Genomic DNA, 17,839 nt, shown 5'->3' with positions numbered 1-17,839 from the left:
GATTTATTCATAGCTGTTCCACACTGCTCTAATGGTCTACCCATTGCAGGTCGGGGTGTGATGGGATGGCACAATGCAAGGATATGCTTCCTGAATAAAAAATTCAAGATCTAAAGCCGTGGCTAGGCAGTAGGATTAGCTGAAGCATTCACAAGTCACAGACAGGCTGAATCTTCAAATAAAATGGAGAATCAGTCTGCTTTATATTTCAACAACAGGTCCTCTGCTGTGCTGGTGTAATATCATAGTTCTGTGCGTGTGATTACATTATCCTCTGATATATGGCCTCTGCCTATTAGCAGCTGAAAGAACTATTTCCCTAACATACAGTAAAAGGTTGTGTGTGTGATGGCAATCATTTTGGCTTTAATTATGAATGGTTGAGTGCTATATTGTTGGTTTTTCTTTAAAGGTGCAGCCACAGATTCATTACTCTGTATTTTAAAACACTGGTCCTATAGGTGAGGACATGAATAGATTGTCAAGGTTTCTGGTTTTCAATATTCCACGTGAGGAAAAGGAATGCAGGAAAAAGCTCCATTTGAGTGAGCAGATAAAGCAAAACTTAAAGGCAATGTAGAGAAATCCATTGACTTTCCCATTTCTAGCTCCCATACTAGGTATGAGGGGTGAAGCTCTTAGGTATATTATAACCTACCTATAAACATAGCAACAGGCCAGGAATTCTGACTAACATGTTTGAGAGCATGTATTTGAATATACGTTTGGGTGTTGCTCACTTTAGAGCTGTAGTAGTGGCCTGACTTTTGGTTTTGTAGCGTTATACTCTCTTGGGCCTAGATATGTGAAACAGGTACATTTGCTGGAGAAAATACAGAGGCACAGAACTGCTCCTAACTACCATGTTCCATACAAAGCTCTTCCGTGCAGTCGTGTCATCAACTTTCTCATCCAGGGCTGATGACAAGAAGACTGACACAACACAGTCAAGATCAGGTACAAAGTCTATCCAGCTGCCTGTCCCACCCAAGCAGCAGCAGGAGGTGCTTTAGGCAAGGCAGAAGACGTTCTGTGTAGACCATTAAGTAATTAGCTATGTGGCTGCAGTTCCCTGGGGTATTCCTAAATGCTGTCAGCTGGGGGTTGGCTCATGGGCTGCAGCTCTCCACACCTTCTGAGAGATATAGCTTTGTCCTTGCAGCGATGCAGAAGCTTCAGCTCATCTCTGACACCTTCTCTGTCTGTGAGAAAATTCTCTCTTCTCTCTTTTCCCAGCTTCTTTGATCTTTGCTGCCACCTGCTATTTGCTATTCAATCTAGGAGCTATTTTGATGCTTGGGTGGTAGGAAGAAGTGTTTACAGAAGACTTACAAGCCTTGCAGTTAGTGATATTTCCCTTCTGGAGCATGTCACAGAGTCTAAAGACTTAATTCTTACTCTTGGAGCTGTGGTTTATGGCAAATGTGTGAATTAATGCTACCTTCCTTCTTTTGCTTGATGTACAGTGAAGAAGAGGCTTTCTCTCTAAAATTTAAACACTTCCAGTTCATTAAGGAGGCTGTTTCTCAGACTTAATGAGAAGTTTCTGCTGAGGAATGAAACAGCCACAAACCCTTGTACTTAATGACAAAGACCACTAGAGATAACTCCCATCTGCACAGTGCCATACTGACTTACAGGCCATGATGGCCTTGACCAGCCTCAGCTGGGGCCTCACCAACCCTGCCAATGGCCCCAGGAGCTCCATTTCAACCTAGCTTGGGGAGCTGCTGGCCCCTGTGTTATTCTGACAGCGTGTAAGCTTCTAGTTTTTCGTTACCTTACTCCTGGTCAAAGGAGCTAGGGTGTCAAACTATGTTTCTTGTTGTGAGACCCTGAAGTGGAACATGCTCCTCTTTCTCAGAATTGAGTATGCTGTTATGCTGGAGGTGAGCAGCTGTTTGTACTGGTGAAGCCTATGGTATGTTTGTGCTGGGATGAGGTTAGAGACTGGGGGGGTGTGGAGGAACTTTTCTCCTATCTGTGCAGATTCCTACTTATATGTTATTCTCCATAATAGCTGTTAATGTTCAAAATAAATTTTACTTTCCCATTTTTTGCAAAGTGAAGTGGGTGCAAGGTCTATGTCCAATGCATTTCCTCCAATAATATCAAATTTCAGTCATAAAGCCATAAAAAGCCATTTGAAGGATGAGCTATCTTGCCTGAGATATCAGGGGTGTCAGTGATTTGTTTAAGCATTTTAAGCTGTTTACTGAAGCAGCTGCCCTTCTTAAACATTCTCCTATTATCTCTGCAGGAGGTTCAGTTGGGTGTCAGGAAGCTCAGAAGAGACCAGAGGACACCCCAGTGCTTTGTGTTAGGACAACAGGCTGCTCTTCAGAGGTTAGCTCTGAATGCTGTAATTGAAGGAATAGCAGAGTCTTGCTTGGGAGTGTAATGTTGCAGTCTGGCAGTCACTTGTGCGTGTTCTTTGAATCTGCAGAAGTGACCAGGCTGCTGTGATGGTGTTGTAGCCAGGGTTTTGCAGACTTGGGCACACTGCATGCATGCTCAAATACTTGACGCTTTGGTTGACTGCCCAAATCTAAACATTGATGCGGTCCTACTGTCTTGTTTGATACTGACTTGTGTATATACAAAATTCCTCTGCACTGCTGGAGTGCCTGTGGTGCGCTATAGGCATGGTATGCCCTGAACTGGCACTTTAGCTGTCAGGTCATGGTGCTTGTTCAAATCAGGAAAACTAGTGTATGAGTCTGATCAGCCTGGGCCTTATGACCTTACTAGTTTGTGGTCAGCTCAGTGTGAAATTCTGTTTGTTGAGCATTCTCTGACATAATGAGGGCAGAGTGAGCTATACTGCTTGTCACCAGTGCTTTGTCTTGGCAGATACCTATGAGTAATGCCACAATGAAGGAAAACTTGCCAGAAGGAGAACTACTGCTTCATCCCATGGGATATAGGCAGAAGTCTTCACTAACGTGCCCACTGCCAGCACTGATGGTACCGTACTGGCTTTGCATTAGTTCCCTCCGTACCTTTCTTCTTATTCTCCCACTATCAGGAACTTTATGGGTTCAGGTGCCAGGAGAGGTGATACATCCCTGATGAAGTGTTTGAGCTCAGCCACTTTTTGAGGGATATATTTACATTATCTCACTTCAGGGCAGGGTTTCATAGCGCAAAGTAGAGCTGTGTTGGATGCAGGACTTGCTCTCCTTGCTCAGATCGTGACAATCCCATGCTCTTCTGTGGTGTCTCTGTTCTTCACGCTGCTCTGGGACTCAAACTTAGGCTTTTGGAGTTTCAGTGAGATAAATCAGCTTTCAGAAGGATGTGGTGGTTCTGGATCTAGTGGAAGAGAGGCGCAGCATGAGGCTGTTTGAAGGCAAGGAAAGATCAAAAGGAGAGAAGAGGAAGAACACAACTTTGGGTGGATGTGTCCTGCTATGTAGGCCTCAACTGCCCTGCAGCCTAAGAAACTGAGCCTCCTTCCATGTTGAGTAGAGACAGACTAATAAGTTACTGTGTTGTGCACTGCAGGAAAGAGCCTTGACTGCTGGAAGTTGACCTGTGTGACCTTAGTGCTGGTATTTGCTGAGAGCTCCCCTGCAAAGAGACTGGTTCTCTCTGAACACAGGCAGAAGTCTTAACAGGACTCCAGATTTCGTTATATCCCATGAGAGAGTTTGCATGCTTTGCACTGTGTGACACTAACAAGCTGTTAAAGTGTTTTAAAGTAGAATGAGGACAACATGTCTGCTATATGCGAACTATGCAAGTCTTTAAGTGCTCATTCATTGCCCTGGCAATAAAATACACCTGCTAGTCACATGGTGTGCTGCGTGGTGCTTATCACTGGCAGCAACCTGAAAGCTACTGCTGCTCCCAGCTGCGGTCTTCTCTGATAAATCATGTAGCTGATGTCTCGTGGACAGAAAGGATGAGCAAAATGCTGGGTTGGAGTGCCTAGTGGAGAAGTGGGAGAAGCTGTGCCACTTTACTCCTTTGACCCATGGATGGGGCTGTTTATAAACTAAGGTTGCACAGCTCCTTGAAATAAGAAATGCGAATGTTATCGTTGTTTTGCTTTCCAAAGGTAAAGAGGCTAATAAATTTTATGGCTGCTGAGTTATCAACCTGGTAGAATATAAAAGAGGAAAAAGAAGGGAATTTCTTTCCTAGCAGCCGTAAACGCTAACCAACAGCGCTCCAAGTTGTCTGTTCATAGAGGCACTTATCATGAAACTACTGTTAGGCCTGTTTTTCCTCTGGTTGCTTTCCTTAGAAGGTAAGAATTGAAAGGTTCTTTGAAAATTCTAGTTACACGGTATTTAGGAACTTATATTTTTAGTTGTTGCAAGGTGGGTGTATAGCACAAGTCTTCAAGCAGGGTGAAGAAAGTATGAAAGTAAAACTGTGATCTTGCATGTAATTTGTGGTATGTCTGATCATTTTAGATAAAGATACATGCCTTGGTTTCCACTATTCTGGGAAACAATTGCATCTTAGGCAGGCACTAAAGTCTTCTCATGAGAAAAACATAATCAAATAATTGGTTAATGGTGAGCTCTGTCCCAAAATGGTGCAGAAATTCAAGAAAGAGACAAAAGTTTTCTCCAAATTCATATCTATGATAATTTTCTTTTCAGTGGTAGAAGATTGTTTCAATGGGTTAGGCAATGTCCTGACACTTAGGGCATCATTATTCAGATTTCTGCTTTTCCACAGACTTTCTGTATGGTCTGAGCAAATTGATATAGGGGGAAAAAAAAGTGAGGGGTTGTGATGCTGGGGGGTGGATGAGCTTTGTTTTCTGTAGTGGGTCTGTGAATTCCACACGTAGTACCAGACACTGAATTTTGTAGGTGCTCTAGGACTAAGAATGCTGTGCATGTCTTGGCCTTATTAGCTCTTTGCTTCATCTCTCTGCCTGTAAGAAAGTAATGATGAATAGGACTGTAAGGTGCTCTGATAAATAATTAACTGTTAGGAGGCTTTTTTTCTTAACACAAACCAAAGAAATGATCGCACTTTGGCTTTTTAACTTAGTGAAAAAGATGCATGGAGACTGGAGTTCCTGTGAAAGCAATTCAGGAAAAATGTTGATTGATAGCAGCCTGTAAGAATAATTATCTGAAGCAGATAAACTATAAGAGCAAGGGAAGAAAGAATAGAACTTTTATCCAGGTTTTGGAAAAATTGTCAGAAAAATAGTTTTTTGGGGGGTGGAGGGGAGAGATGGAGAAAATTGGAAATACAAACTAGAATTTAAATGGTAGAGTAAGGGAGTAACTATAATATTGGAAGCGGCAGGGGTAAAAAAAAAAATCCTGTGGAAAGCATAAATCCAAAGCAAACAAAGAAAACTGAAGAATGTGTGCTCTGGTAAGTTAAAATATAATCAGACAAGCCAAAAATGAATCTATGGGAAAATTAGGAATCATTGCTAATGCAATAACAAAATAATAAATTTTAATTTAAATACATCTGAAACGGGATCTGTAGTGCTGATAGATACAAAAAAAAAAAAAAAAGGAAGCTGAAGCCCAAGAGAAAGGCTATTATTTTTTTTTCCCTTTGGTGTCATCTACAGAAGAGCTTAAAAAGGCCTTGCACTAAAAACCTTTCTGTGGAGGGGATAAGCTAGGGAAACTGTCAAATCTGTGAACAAATTGATAATGAATAGCAAAAAGCCTGCCAGGATTAGATGATAGTCGCCCAAGGGAGTGAACCAAACAAATGTGTTAACTGTGTCCATGTGTTAACTGTTGTGCAAGCTAATTCTTCAGCTGGCATTGGTGTCAGGAATGGAAAATGGCAAATGTGAAACCAGCTTTTAAAATGAGCTCTGTTTTAGGAGGGTTTGAGGACCTGCAGTGGTAGTGGTACAAAAGCAGTGAGGCTGGCTCCTGTACTAGGCAAACGGGTGACACCAGAGTAGAGGAACAGAATGAACTAACTCGGGGTCTATGTGATATAATGGGGAAGCTTCCCTGTGGAATTGGTACAGAAAGTCCATGACAATGGGTATGTGCCCATGGATTGTTCATCTGAGGGGTTGTTGGATTTCCAAAAATCTTTTGACCAAGAACTTCAGATACCCTGTTAAAAGCTGTGGAATAAAGAATTGGACTGTGAATTTTCAAACTGGGAAAAGCGGGGAGACAACCTGCAGAGTCCCAGCGTCACCTGTGCTGGGACGTGCTTTCAGCATAGTTGGGTATCAGATAAGGAGATATGCTAGCTTGCTGATGCAAAACTGCTCAGGATGTTCAAACTGAAAACTTAAAGGGAATACATATGGTGGGCAGAACTTTTTCTAGCTATGCATGGTGGTGAACTCTAAATTAGATACTGCTTCACAGTATGTAGCTGTCTGAAGACATCAACTCAGTTTTAGTAACGGTTAAGGAGACAATTTTAGGAATTAGGGAGAGAGCAGAACAAAAAACACATTTCTAATGCTGTGTGTAAGTCCAGTTCACTCACCTTGTGAGGACTGTCTAGCCTTTTCGTGTTAAAAATCATATGAAAAAACATAGGAGGAGAATAAAGGTGAAGAGTATTCAGACTTATGAAACAACTTCCACATGAGAGGAGATAAATAGGCTGACTCTTTAGCCTGGAAGAAAGATGGATAGGCATATGATAATGACACGCATGTGCAAAATGATGAATTTTGTGGAAGCATGGAAGAACAACATCAAGAAGCCAGATCAAATTATTAGCTGGTGAGAAGGTATTTTTTTCAGAATAATTAAATATGAAGCACCTTTGCCATGGGACTTGTGGGGAAGCCAAAAGTATGAATGAGTCAAAAAACAAATAGGAAATTCATGGAAGAAAGGTCTCTCAGGAGTTCTTCAGCATTAAGTAATTGCTTGCTCAAGGAGACCCAGAAGCACAGATAGTTATACTTCCATGGTATATCACCCCAGACCGTTTTTTCTGTGCTGTTTTCCCTAAGCACGTGAGTTTGGCTGTTGTCAGAGGCAGCATCCCAGAATGGTTATCCTGAAGTCTTTCAAATATTGAGACTTCCTCCCCCTCCCCCCCCATAATCCTGGAATCTGGGATTGGACCTTCTTTCTTCCCAAATGTAACCTGTGGATCTGTTCTCGAATACGGTTGAAATTAGTGTTTTAGAAAATCTCAAGAATACTGAATTTCTACAACAGGTTTGCACGATGATGAGTCCCCTCATTGCGTGTGCCTCTAGTATCTCAAACGAGAGCTGGGGTCCTGGTTATCGCCCTGAGTAAAAATGTCATCTAAAAGCATGGATTGAGCAAACACATTTTAAATAAAATGTTACTCAGCAGTCTGGCAGCAATTGTTTCAACTTTCTACCAAACACCATAAAACCAACAGGAGTTTATGAATAGCTCATGGCTGAAACTCAAGTGGAAAAATAACGCGTGGACGTTGGTGACATTTACTGAAAATGGGTGGTGTGGCTGAGGCGGTCATGGAGAGCAGCAGTGGCTTTCTGCTATCCTGCTGACCATTGCAAGTGCCAGTACCCATCTCGGGAGGTTTAGGGGTACCCCAGAGCCCCCTGCCCATGCCAAGCACGTTTCCTCCCTGCAGTGCTTGTGCTGCCAGCTGTCCTAACCCAGGTGTGTCTCACCTGCTGGCCTGAGCTGACTCTCCATTTACTTTTTGATGTGGAAAGAAAGCATGCAGCAGGACTAAATATTCCCAGGTTGGCTTCTGAATGCTAAAGGAGAGTTATTCTAGGAACAGCAGGTTTTGGCTGGACCCCAACGGCTTTGGTGTGGCACGCAGGGACAGCTGTGAGCATGCGGTGAAGTTCAGCTGAGGATCCAGACCCATGGCTACCTTTGTGAAGAATTTTAGGGTAAACCAAAATCTATGCATACAAATCCAAGTGTATACTAAAGAAAAGAGGATAATGTTTACTGAAATACCTACAGGTCTGACTTTTGGCTCCACAGACTATTTTGTCTGTCAACACTCTCTAGGAAGAAAAGAAATTGCCGCTGTTTCTGTATCACTATGGCAAACTCACAACAGTGCTACATTGCTCTCTGGATGTGGAAGATGTTGATTAATGTGAATTGTTCCTTTTTAAAGGAGTTTCAGCTTACATGTGCTCAAATGACCCTAAGTTTGTACAGAGCAAGACTAGGCTGCACTCTCAATGCATAAAAATTGGGGGTTGGCTCATGTGCATTGGTAGCTGTTTGCAAAATCTCCTTTTTCTTGATGGGAATTAAATGTTCATTAGCTGTCCTAGCTATGTTGTACTTTACAAAAAAAAAAAAAAAGAAGATAGGTTGCTTTCTTTGAGAAACAAAATTAAGTTCCATAATAATGCAGGAGAACAGCAGCGTATGAACTGGGCTGAAGAGGAGAGTGGTTAGAAAACAGGAACGCTGAAGGGTTTTCAGTGCCTCTGGAGGATGAGGTCCATCAACTGTGTATATGACTTCATTGTATTTCAACACTAATTTCCCACTAATTTCAACAAATGTCATCTGATTATAACAACTAAAAGCTTATTCTAGTGCAGCAAAAAAAGAAAATATACTGGGTTGTTGGGGCGCGCCTCACCTTTGGAAAGTAGGGCAGAGGAGAAAGGTTACAGCTCTCAGGATTGTGTGTTTTTAGGTTTATTATGTTTTCTGAAGGCGTTTTCTAAGATTAAAAAATTGTGCAATTCATTATTCTTTTAATTTTTTATTTTTACCTTTTTAAAGGACAGACAGCTCATCTCCTGCAAGAACAAGGGAAACTAAAGGTAAAGTATAAGAACAGCTTTATCTTTTTTTTTTCTTCCCTTTTTTCAGTATCTGTCACCTCTCTGGCTGATGCTTCCTCTGAGGCCGTCAGAAGAAGAGCTCAGTGCACTAAACTGTTTAATTTTGTAAAGAACAAGTGCATAGCAAATGACTCAGCAATGTGGTACTGCACTTTCAAGGCTACAGTACCTAATCAGGAAATAAAAGTTTCTCCGAGCAACGTTTGTTATTAGGTTGCACATCCTGTGCGTAGGTTGGCTGTGGTTAGTGCTTGTTCCTAGATGCTCTGTTGCTCTTTTAGAAACGGAAGATCGTTGTCTTTCATCTTTTTCTTGAGGTACTAGAGGTGGATCATAACTACTGTCAGGATGCAGGAGGGCGTTAAATTATTGTTCCTAGTGATAGTCAGCTGTCTCTCATGCTGAGTTTATTCACGTCACTCACATCCTTGCCCTAAATACAAGTCTTTTTTTATTTCATTATTTCCCTCTTTAGTACTTTCTGTGATCACATGGGAATTGTGCCAGTTGCCAGAGACCCAGAATGTGGGCGATGCTCTTGGTTCATTTTACCTTTCCTGTTGCATACCAGATCTGTGGCTTTTTGTTGTGTACGTTGTGTACCTCGCGGTGTGTGGAGATGCGTGCAGAAGCTGTTTTTGTGATCTCTTCCAGATTAAGCACTCATGGTTCACAACAATGAACGTAACAGATTATGTTCAGCATATTTCATTGCTTGCTATGTGGGAATTGGTAAGAAAGCTGAGCAAAAAGCGTAGAGTTTTGGAAGAGTGGATTTGAAAAGTCCAAGTCTATATTTTCATGTATTTCTAGCAGGGGTGCAACTGTTCTTTTAAATCAGTTACATCAGTAAGAGCTTGGTACTGCGTGAGAATGGAGCTTCTATATCCCCTCCTTTTACCAGTTTCCTTGTTGGAAATAAGTAATCAACCATATTTTATTTCTTTATGTCAAAGGCTCTAAGAAACTTCCAGCTTTCATGTGAGCATGTGATGCCACCTGAGACTCCTTCATCTTCAGGTTTGTGTCTAATATTATCCTTCTAGAGGCTTTCCCTCCCGCCAATTATTTTAGAGTGGCTGTGGGGGGAAGGAATTCAGCTATTTTGAAGGGCTTTATATGTGTGGGATGTGACTGAAGTAGGGGTGAGCTGTGTGAAATCCTTTTTTTTTTTTTTATTGTGTGTGCATGTGTGCGTGTGTTCATAACAGTACTTAAGTTTCTTCAGATGCTAATTGAGGATGCTGGTATTACTTAAATCATTCAGCACTGTGTTTTATGGTTTCTTCTTGCTTGATGGTTGAACATTTCAGTGCATCTGAAGTATTTACTGAATACCTGAGTAAGGTTTCTCTTTCTGGCTGTCTTAAAACTGCCAGTCAAAAAGATTAACATAGACTTCTTACAGCATCATTTTAATAAGTTTTGCCATATTTTAATATGCTGGTGAATGTAACTTTCAAAGTTACTGTTCTTTTCTAACCTGGTCTTCGACTTTTCTGCAGTTCATGCTCTGAGGCCAGCTGACATTACAGCAGTCACTGCAATAGGAAATTTGCAAAGAGTAAGTACATGCATTAAGTGTGCTGAACGTGACCCACTTCCTCCTTTCTGACTCTGCGATGAGGTGACGATGAATTGAGCTGATGCTGTAATTTGGGGTCCCGGTTAGGGCATGAAACTTTCCACGAGCATCAAAGGTTTCTGGCATTTAAAAAAAAAAAGAAATAAAGAAGAAGACTGGAAATACCTGCTGTTCAGTGCTCCAGTATACTGTGAGTACAAAAATAGCCATCTGACTTCATGCAAGAGGAAATTTGATCACAGTGCTCTTGCAGAGAGCCACGGTACTTGATTACCATGCTTGGATTTTCCTAACAATGAGCGGAACAGATCGAATAACTGGAAGAAGCATTTGGGAAAACTCTAACTGGAAAAAACTACAGTATTGTTGATCACCATTAGTACAAATCATCAACAAATGTAGTAGATTTTCCATCCCATTTAAGCGTTTCCATCCTGTAGAGACTGGATTCCTGTCTAAAAGTCAGAAGCTCTAGATGAATCATAAAGTATACTTCTGATGTATGAATCACTGAGTGAAGATCTACCTGTTCTGATAGAGTTAGATTTGGATAATTTTTACTTAACAGTTGGAAGTAAATATCTGAAATAGATTTGAGGCCCAATTAAAAGTGTTTAACCACAGTTCTCAAGCTTTGAGGGAGGAAGTATAGAAATGTATATAGTGGGCAAAAACTAGGAGCCATTGTGCGGGCTACAAATCCCAAGAAATAGGGGAGATTCTACTTTGTCACAAAACAACCTTCAAGTTTGAAATGGTATTCCTTGAGATATCATACTTTTCCTTGGTTTAAGGGCTTTCAAAACAAACGTACAAACAAACAAAAAAAAACAGCATTCCTGGACTCCCTGCAAGTACTTCCCTCTTTGGAAGAGAAAGTTTTGTCTTAAATCGAAAGTTGTTTCACTCTCAGACTGGAGGCGTGGTCCTTCAGGCCAGGTCTTTTTTGTGCTGATGTCTTTATTGCCTGTGGGTGGTGCCATAGAAAAATGTATAAATGATCTTCTAATGAATATCTGCTTTCTTAGAGCAAACATAAGCCATTGTCTACTCCTAGACTATTTGAAATCAGTGGAGTTCCTCTGTTAAGGTGTTGGTTTTTTCAACAGACACCACGTTGGCAGAGCGCCATCCATGTAAATTATCTAAATGACTTCAGGTCATGTCTCTTGTTGAAAAGAAATAGATTAGAGAAATTCAATATGGTTTAGAACAGCATTTCATTTGACTGAATTTGAGTTCAGCCACTCAAATTTTATTTTAAGCCATATGTAATAAATTCATTAATGAAAGCAGTACCCAAGAAAAAAATTACCAGACTATGAGAACACACTGTAATAAGGAAGTGCTGCAAATGATAGCTCTGGAAAAAAATTTAAGTCTGTTGCAAACTGCAGCATAATGAAGAAGAATATGTAGAAAACTACTGCTTAGAAAAGAGGTGTACAGTAGGGGAACAGTGTGTGTAGAACTAATTTACCCTATGCTTAGTGGTATTCTTATTGCCTGCTTTTTTGCAGACACCAGGACCCAGTATTCACCATGAAGACTTACTCCAAAGGTAACCATGAGTTGCTAGCATCGACTTCTGTCATGATCCTAGTTTATAAAATATCACAAGGTGGGAATTAGGTACAAGCAATTCTTATTGTTGTTATCTAGAAAGGAGAAAGCCCATTTAAATATAAAAGATTTTGAGCCACTGGATCCTTTCCCATCCTTAGTTAACAGAAATTCTTTGTACTTAGAATGTGTGTTGTTGGTGTTTTTTTTTTTTTTAAGCCAAGCTATGCAATTATCTTAAGGTTGCAATAACCTTGATTAAGACTTGTTACTCCACAATTAATCCTGTGTAGTAAATATCATTCACTAGTTAGAGACCAGAAAGCAGAGATTTATCAAAGCAAAGAATGAACCCAGGAGTGCCAATACCCTGTCCTCTGCTTGAATGATTCCCAATGTTTGTGGACAAGGTCTACGTCACTTTCTTCTTTCTTGCCCTTTTAGCAGATCTTAGTCGGTGGGAAGAATCACATAGTTAAACCTCATAGATGCAAATCTGTGTAGCTCTTTAGAGGCATTCCAGATGAGGATTTGGTCCTGCAAAGACAAACTTTAAAAGACTAATAATTTTAAATGATTGCTTGAACATCTGTGTCCACTTGTGTGTGCACACAGAGAGGTCCTAGCATTGCTTGTGTATATGCATAAGCACAAAAATTGCAACGTGCAGAGCGTGGAGAGGGAAAAGAATGAGATCCAAGACTGTTATTCCTCAGCAGTAGCTGATGACATGATGGTTCTAGGGAGAGAAAGGCCTCATTCTTAATTTCAGGAACTGCTGTGAATATGCAATCTGAGCTGTAGCTTAAGTAGTAAGAGACTGGGGCTCTGCTGAAATGTAACTTTTATTTGAGAAATGGAATAACAGCTTCCTGTTTTCTCTTCCCTTTCTATAGCACAGGAAAGAGCCTCCTTGACGTGAGCGTGGAAACTTTAGCAGGTGTGTCTTGCTATAACACAAACTCAAACAAATTGACCTGAAGCCAGCTTGAAATTTAGTTAAGGGCTTTGTTAGGCTGCAGCAGGGGTTCAGCACAAGCATGCCATAGGGGTGTAAGGGGAGCCTGAGGGAAGGCACACGTGGGGGGGAATGAGTGCAGCAAGGGCTGGGCTATCTGTGCAGGCTTTGAACAGGCCATCTGGGTAGCCCCAGTCCCTGCTGGCATGTCTTCACTGTGCTTGTTGCCCACGCTAGTCAAGTGTGATCTTGTGTGGATTTGCCTGTCCAGTGCTCCTTCTGCTGCCACATGCTCAGAATTTACATTAGGGCTGCCCTTGATGCACCACATACATGTATTCAACCATGAGCTGGTTGTGAAGGTAGCCTTGACTTGCTTGACAGGTGTTGCAGGTAAAACCTTCAGGTCCACTGAAATGCTGAGTTGAGTAGTGGATAGCTCGAGGGTCTTCCCTCCAAACCTTCCAGTGTCTTAATTCCAGTGTCTTCATTCTACTAGCTGGAAAAGTGGATTAAAAACTGGCAACTCCTTAGTGCTTCAGGAGCTGTCTCTGCATGGCCCTTTTCAGTAGCTTCATTTCTACAGCCACTTGTATTTAAATCTGCCAACGCTTCTTGTGGCTGACATGAGAGGTGGGGGGTGGATGTTTCTGACCTAAGTGCGGGGGAAAACTCAGACATCAAACCTCCAGTTTTTAGGAGCAGCCACCACCAGGAACAGCTGCAGAGCATCTCAGGTGTCCTTCATGCCTGCCAGGGGGTCCCCAGGTCTTACATGTTCTGGTCTAGCTCAGCTATGTTCATAGCGAAGTTCCAGAGTAGCAGTCCCATGTATCTAGAAACAGCCTAACCCATACCTGTCCTTCAGCTCTCATTAGCAGTTTTAATCCCTCGGTCCTGCACCAGTCTCTTCTGCCTGACACAACGGGACCGGCATCTGAGGGTCAAGCCAGGTAAGTGTGAGGGGTTTCTGGCTGGGCAGTTCACTCATATCTAGAAAGGTGGAGGATGGATGAGTTTGATAATGGAGCACCTCATGGGACACAGAATGTGCTCAGTACCAGCTGAGGCTGCACAAGGCTCCCCAGGGACAGACGCTGCCGTGGAGGGTCAGTTGTCACCTCTCAGAAACAGAAGGAATGAAGCCCCGATGCGCTTTCAGGTCTGGAAAATTTGACTTAACATCAGGGCTCCTTCTTTATAGCTGCAAAACAAATGTCTGAGCTCAAATAGAATTAGAATGTGCCTGCCAATCTGTGTTTACTGTCTTCATCTCTCTACGTGTGCACCTGAAAGTGAGATGTCTGAATATGAGCTAATCACCCCAAGCTCTCTGTCTAGCTCAGACAAGTGTCTAATCTTTATATATTTAGGAGAGAAAAGATGAAAACCTGAGGTTTCAAATGTTGTTTGACTTTATGACAAAAATCAGCTAAAGCTTTACCCTTCCTGATGCCTTGACAGCTTCTCTTTCTTTGTGTTTTTCAGAGACCTCCTGGATCAAGCTGTAGAAGTAGTGAAGCTCATGAAAGAGAATCAGGTTTGCTTAAAGCACAGAACAGTTCAGAGAGCTTGGTATTCAAGCTGGAAAAGGGGGGAAGTGTGATGAAATACCTTAAACACCACTTAAATGTCTCTTCAAAATAGAAAATGCTGTTTCTTGAGGTTAATAGACTTCGGTCTCTCTGACGTAAATAGAATCAATCCTGTACCGTTTAAGGTATGGAGTTTTGTTCCTAAAAGTATCCCACCTGGTTTATGTTTGTCAGAGTGGCTGAAGAGGTTGGTATGGAAGCCAGAATTTTTGTTTTGCATTGGTTAGGAATGAAAGACCTCTGCTAACTAGATTCAGTAATTGTGTTGGTGTTTCTGAGAAGCCAACCCACAATTAGAATTCTGGAAGTTTGTTACTGCCTCCTGGCCTCTCAGGATCGTATTTTTTAAAATGCCAGTAAAGCTCTCGATACGCTTTGGCTGATGCCAGTGGTTGATGCTGGTGAGAGCTGAATTATCACTCATGGTTGAGTACTTTGAAATTCCCATCCTGGAGTTTGATGTACTTGTTTTTTCTTCTGTTCTTAACCCCCAGGCACGTTATTTTGTAAAAAGCCTTGACATAACTGGCAAACGTAACTGCCAAAGTAATTCTGCTGTTGCCTGTTCCCTGTAAAGGCAGCACACCAGACTGTACGTGAATGGATTTAGTATAAGTTTTTTGTGGAACTGAAGGCTTCTAAGCAATTTTCTTTGTGACTGGCGAGTGTTGCCTAATGGACTTACGACAGATGGGCAGGGCTGTAGTTCTTAGATTTTTGCTCCAGTCTACATCCCACTAGTATGACCCGATCTCAGCAGTTCAGGAATGTTAACTCTTGTCATCAAGCTGCATCAGTGATAGAAAGAAATAGCATCAGGCTTTGTGCTGAGTTGTGCTTGCCCATTTCCAATGAACCCTCCAATGGCCACAGTGATTTCTGGCTTTGTCCTGAGATTTTTAGAGGTATGCATTCAGCTTTAATGGCAGCATTTGCCTCCTAACCATCCATTTGTGGCTTTCTCTAGTGCAAGCTGTTGAGTCAGATGGAAGGGATTGAAGTATCCAGGGTTATAGGCAGTGGGCTACTGTTTGGGCTTGCTGATTTAAAGCTACAGCAAATCTTACATGAGAAAGGAAAATGACAAATAGGGCTCTTACCATCATGTTCATTTCAGTTTTTTATTTTATTTTATTTTTTCTCCTAGATGATGGACTTCCAAAATGACTGGAAATTGATCACAGTTTTCTTTAGTGCTGAAAACCCGTGCTCTTCCTGTGCTTTCACACAACCGGTAATCTTTTCTTGCGGTAGTTTAGCAGTCAAGGCAGGTGACAAAATCACTTTTCCAAGCTCTACCCCTTGCCATAGTGAACCAAAGCAGAAGCTGGTTCTAGGAGGTTGGAAATTCACTATTCAGTAATGTAAACTGCTGGTGCACAACGTGTTTTCTTTTATAAATGTGTACATGATTTGTAATCTCAAGTCTGAGATGACATAGTAGAATAGTTCTACTGGTTTTGATGGTGTTTTTCATCTCACAGGAGAACTGCATGTTGGAAAACCTGGAAAAACTTCAAGAGGTCTTGGACTTCTTATATAAAGAAGTAAGATTTATTCATCAATTTTTAATAATCCGTATCCTTTTATTTTTATTTTTTTTCTTCCAGTCTCCCTTGCTATACTGTGGCTTGTACCAGTGTTCAAGTGACTTAGAACACACATCTCATCAACTTCAGTCTTCTGGTTGTATTTATTGGCAATAAGCACTTAAAGTATATTTTTATATATTTATAAAATATAGCATAAAATTTATGCTTTAAAAATCTGATGCATACAAGCAGAAAGCTAAGCAGTTACCTGTCCATCCTTTGTTACACAAGCTGATGTACTACTCAGTCTGTTTTTAATTTATTTGCGTTAATAACAAAGTATTTCAGTCTAGGTCTGAAAGTTGTTCCTTTTTCAACAGTGGTGTTTATGAAAATACATCTAATTGCTGGATGCATGGAGCTACCTAGGCAGTGTACAGGCTGCTAAATAGATGGTGGTGACTTGTGTGAAATGGGAAAACACACATTAAAAAAAAAGTGTGTATATATATATATATATATATATATTTAAAATGTATTTTTTCTCTCATTATTCGTCAATTTTAAGACCTCAGTGTTTCTAAAGGTTTTCTAGCTGACTGAGCTGGGATGTATCTACTTCTTTAGGAAGGTTTCTGAGAAATGCTCTGCAGTGAGTCTTAGTCTACTAGTGAGCTAGATGAGGATGTATCACTACTAAAGCAGAATATTAACTGTTTATCTGAAATAGTTCAACAGCATCTTCCAATAATTTTGTGTAGCCAGATTGAAGGCCTGAAGGGCCTTCTAAACCTGCTCCGGTTTCATTGCATTAGGCCACAATCACTCATTCCTCTCAGGCTGACTCCAACAAATATTATGTATGGGTGGAGTTTCACGCATTCATTTGCTTCAGATTCCCTCCCATATTATTTCCAGAATCTGTATATGTGCACTTGTGAAAGTGAAATATCATCATGTAAATGGACAGCTGCTTTCTCCTATGGGGAGAGGTGAGGCAGGATGCATGAGTGCTTGTGCTATTACACAGAATGTTTTATCCCCAGGCTTTACATTGGTACATTGCCACAAAAATGATATTTCCTAGCTTATCTGAGTTCAATTTAGTTGGCTGGTGGCCATGTAGTTTATGTAAAGTGAATTTTTGGGTCTCAGTCAAAAAGTCATGGTCACAAGTATTTCACAAATGATGATTAACATTATTCTAGATGGCAGGCATAGGAGTAGGGTTCAGGAAGGAGCTGGCGAAGACTGTGATCATTGATTTTTATGAAGGTAGAATCCGAGCCCAGAGGTAACACGAGTGACGTTGTAGACGTTGTAATTTACTGTTATTGCTATTTGCTAATCTCCAATTGCTAGTATTAATGTGAGTAATTTTTACTTTATAACTGCAGGTTCCCAAAGCCTTTGTAAATCTGGTAGATTCCACTGAGCTCACAACTTCCTTTCTTGCGTGCCAAGATCCCAATAATGCAAGGTAACAGAGGTTCCTTTAAATTTTCAATACTGTTTCCTACTACTGTTCAAACACATAGCTTTGTATATACATCAGCTTTATACCTATCAGGTAGGGTATTCTGAATAACTTTCTGCCCTTAACACCAAAGTATGTCAAACGTTTTTAGATCTCCACTTTGTTTCTGCAGGCATAGATTTACCAGGAGGATTAGGTGCTTTAACTCAGCAGCTTGGGTAGCACATTTCAATAACATACTGTGGTGATGGTGGGTTGACCCTGGGCAGTAGCCAAGCACCCACACAGCCCCTCTATCACTTCCCTTTACCACACCCCAATGGGACAGGGGAGAGAATAGGAATAATGAAACCAAGAAGATGTGGGTTGAGATAAGA

At 41.2% G+C, this 17,839-nt stretch overlaps 1 protein-coding gene across 12 annotated transcripts in view; it reads left to right on the top strand.

Moving 5' to 3' along the window:
* The window catches only part of PLB1 (phospholipase B1), a 103,730-nt gene that overhangs the window by 13,553 nt on the left and 72,338 nt on the right, over nucleotides 1-17,839 (top strand). For 5 of the 12 annotated variants that reach the window (XM_080588218.1, XM_080588221.1, XM_080588223.1 and 2 more), the window contains 10 exons: nucleotides 8,691-8,731; nucleotides 9,709-9,772; nucleotides 10,258-10,316; nucleotides 11,858-11,898; nucleotides 12,797-12,840; nucleotides 13,727-13,811; nucleotides 14,347-14,398; nucleotides 15,601-15,687; nucleotides 15,938-16,000; nucleotides 17,383-17,465. In XM_080588218.1, the coding sequence (XP_080444344.1) occupies nucleotides 9,745-9,772; nucleotides 10,258-10,316; nucleotides 11,858-11,898; nucleotides 12,797-12,840; nucleotides 13,727-13,811; nucleotides 14,347-14,398; nucleotides 15,601-15,687; nucleotides 15,938-16,000; nucleotides 17,383-17,465 (542 nt within the window). In that variant the 5' untranslated portion in view covers nucleotides 8,691-8,731; nucleotides 9,709-9,744. Of the gene's footprint in view, nucleotides 1-13; nucleotides 1,922-2,260; nucleotides 2,347-2,386; nucleotides 4,256-8,690; nucleotides 8,732-9,708; nucleotides 9,773-10,257; nucleotides 10,317-11,857; nucleotides 11,899-12,796; nucleotides 12,841-13,726; nucleotides 13,812-14,346; nucleotides 14,399-15,600; nucleotides 15,688-15,937; nucleotides 16,001-17,382; nucleotides 17,466-17,839 lie in introns of those variants that run through there. The other 7 variants (XM_080588228.1, XM_080588226.1, XM_080588219.1 and 4 more) reach the window with 7 other exon arrangements.

This window comes from Anser brachyrhynchus, assembly GCF_964034855.1.
Source record: "Anser brachyrhynchus genome assembly, chromosome: 3".
NCBI classification, from domain to species: Eukaryota; Metazoa; Chordata; class Aves; order Anseriformes; family Anatidae; genus Anser; species Anser brachyrhynchus.
The sequence above is the reverse complement of the archived record's forward strand: the minus strand, read 5'-3'. Positions and strand labels throughout refer to the sequence as shown.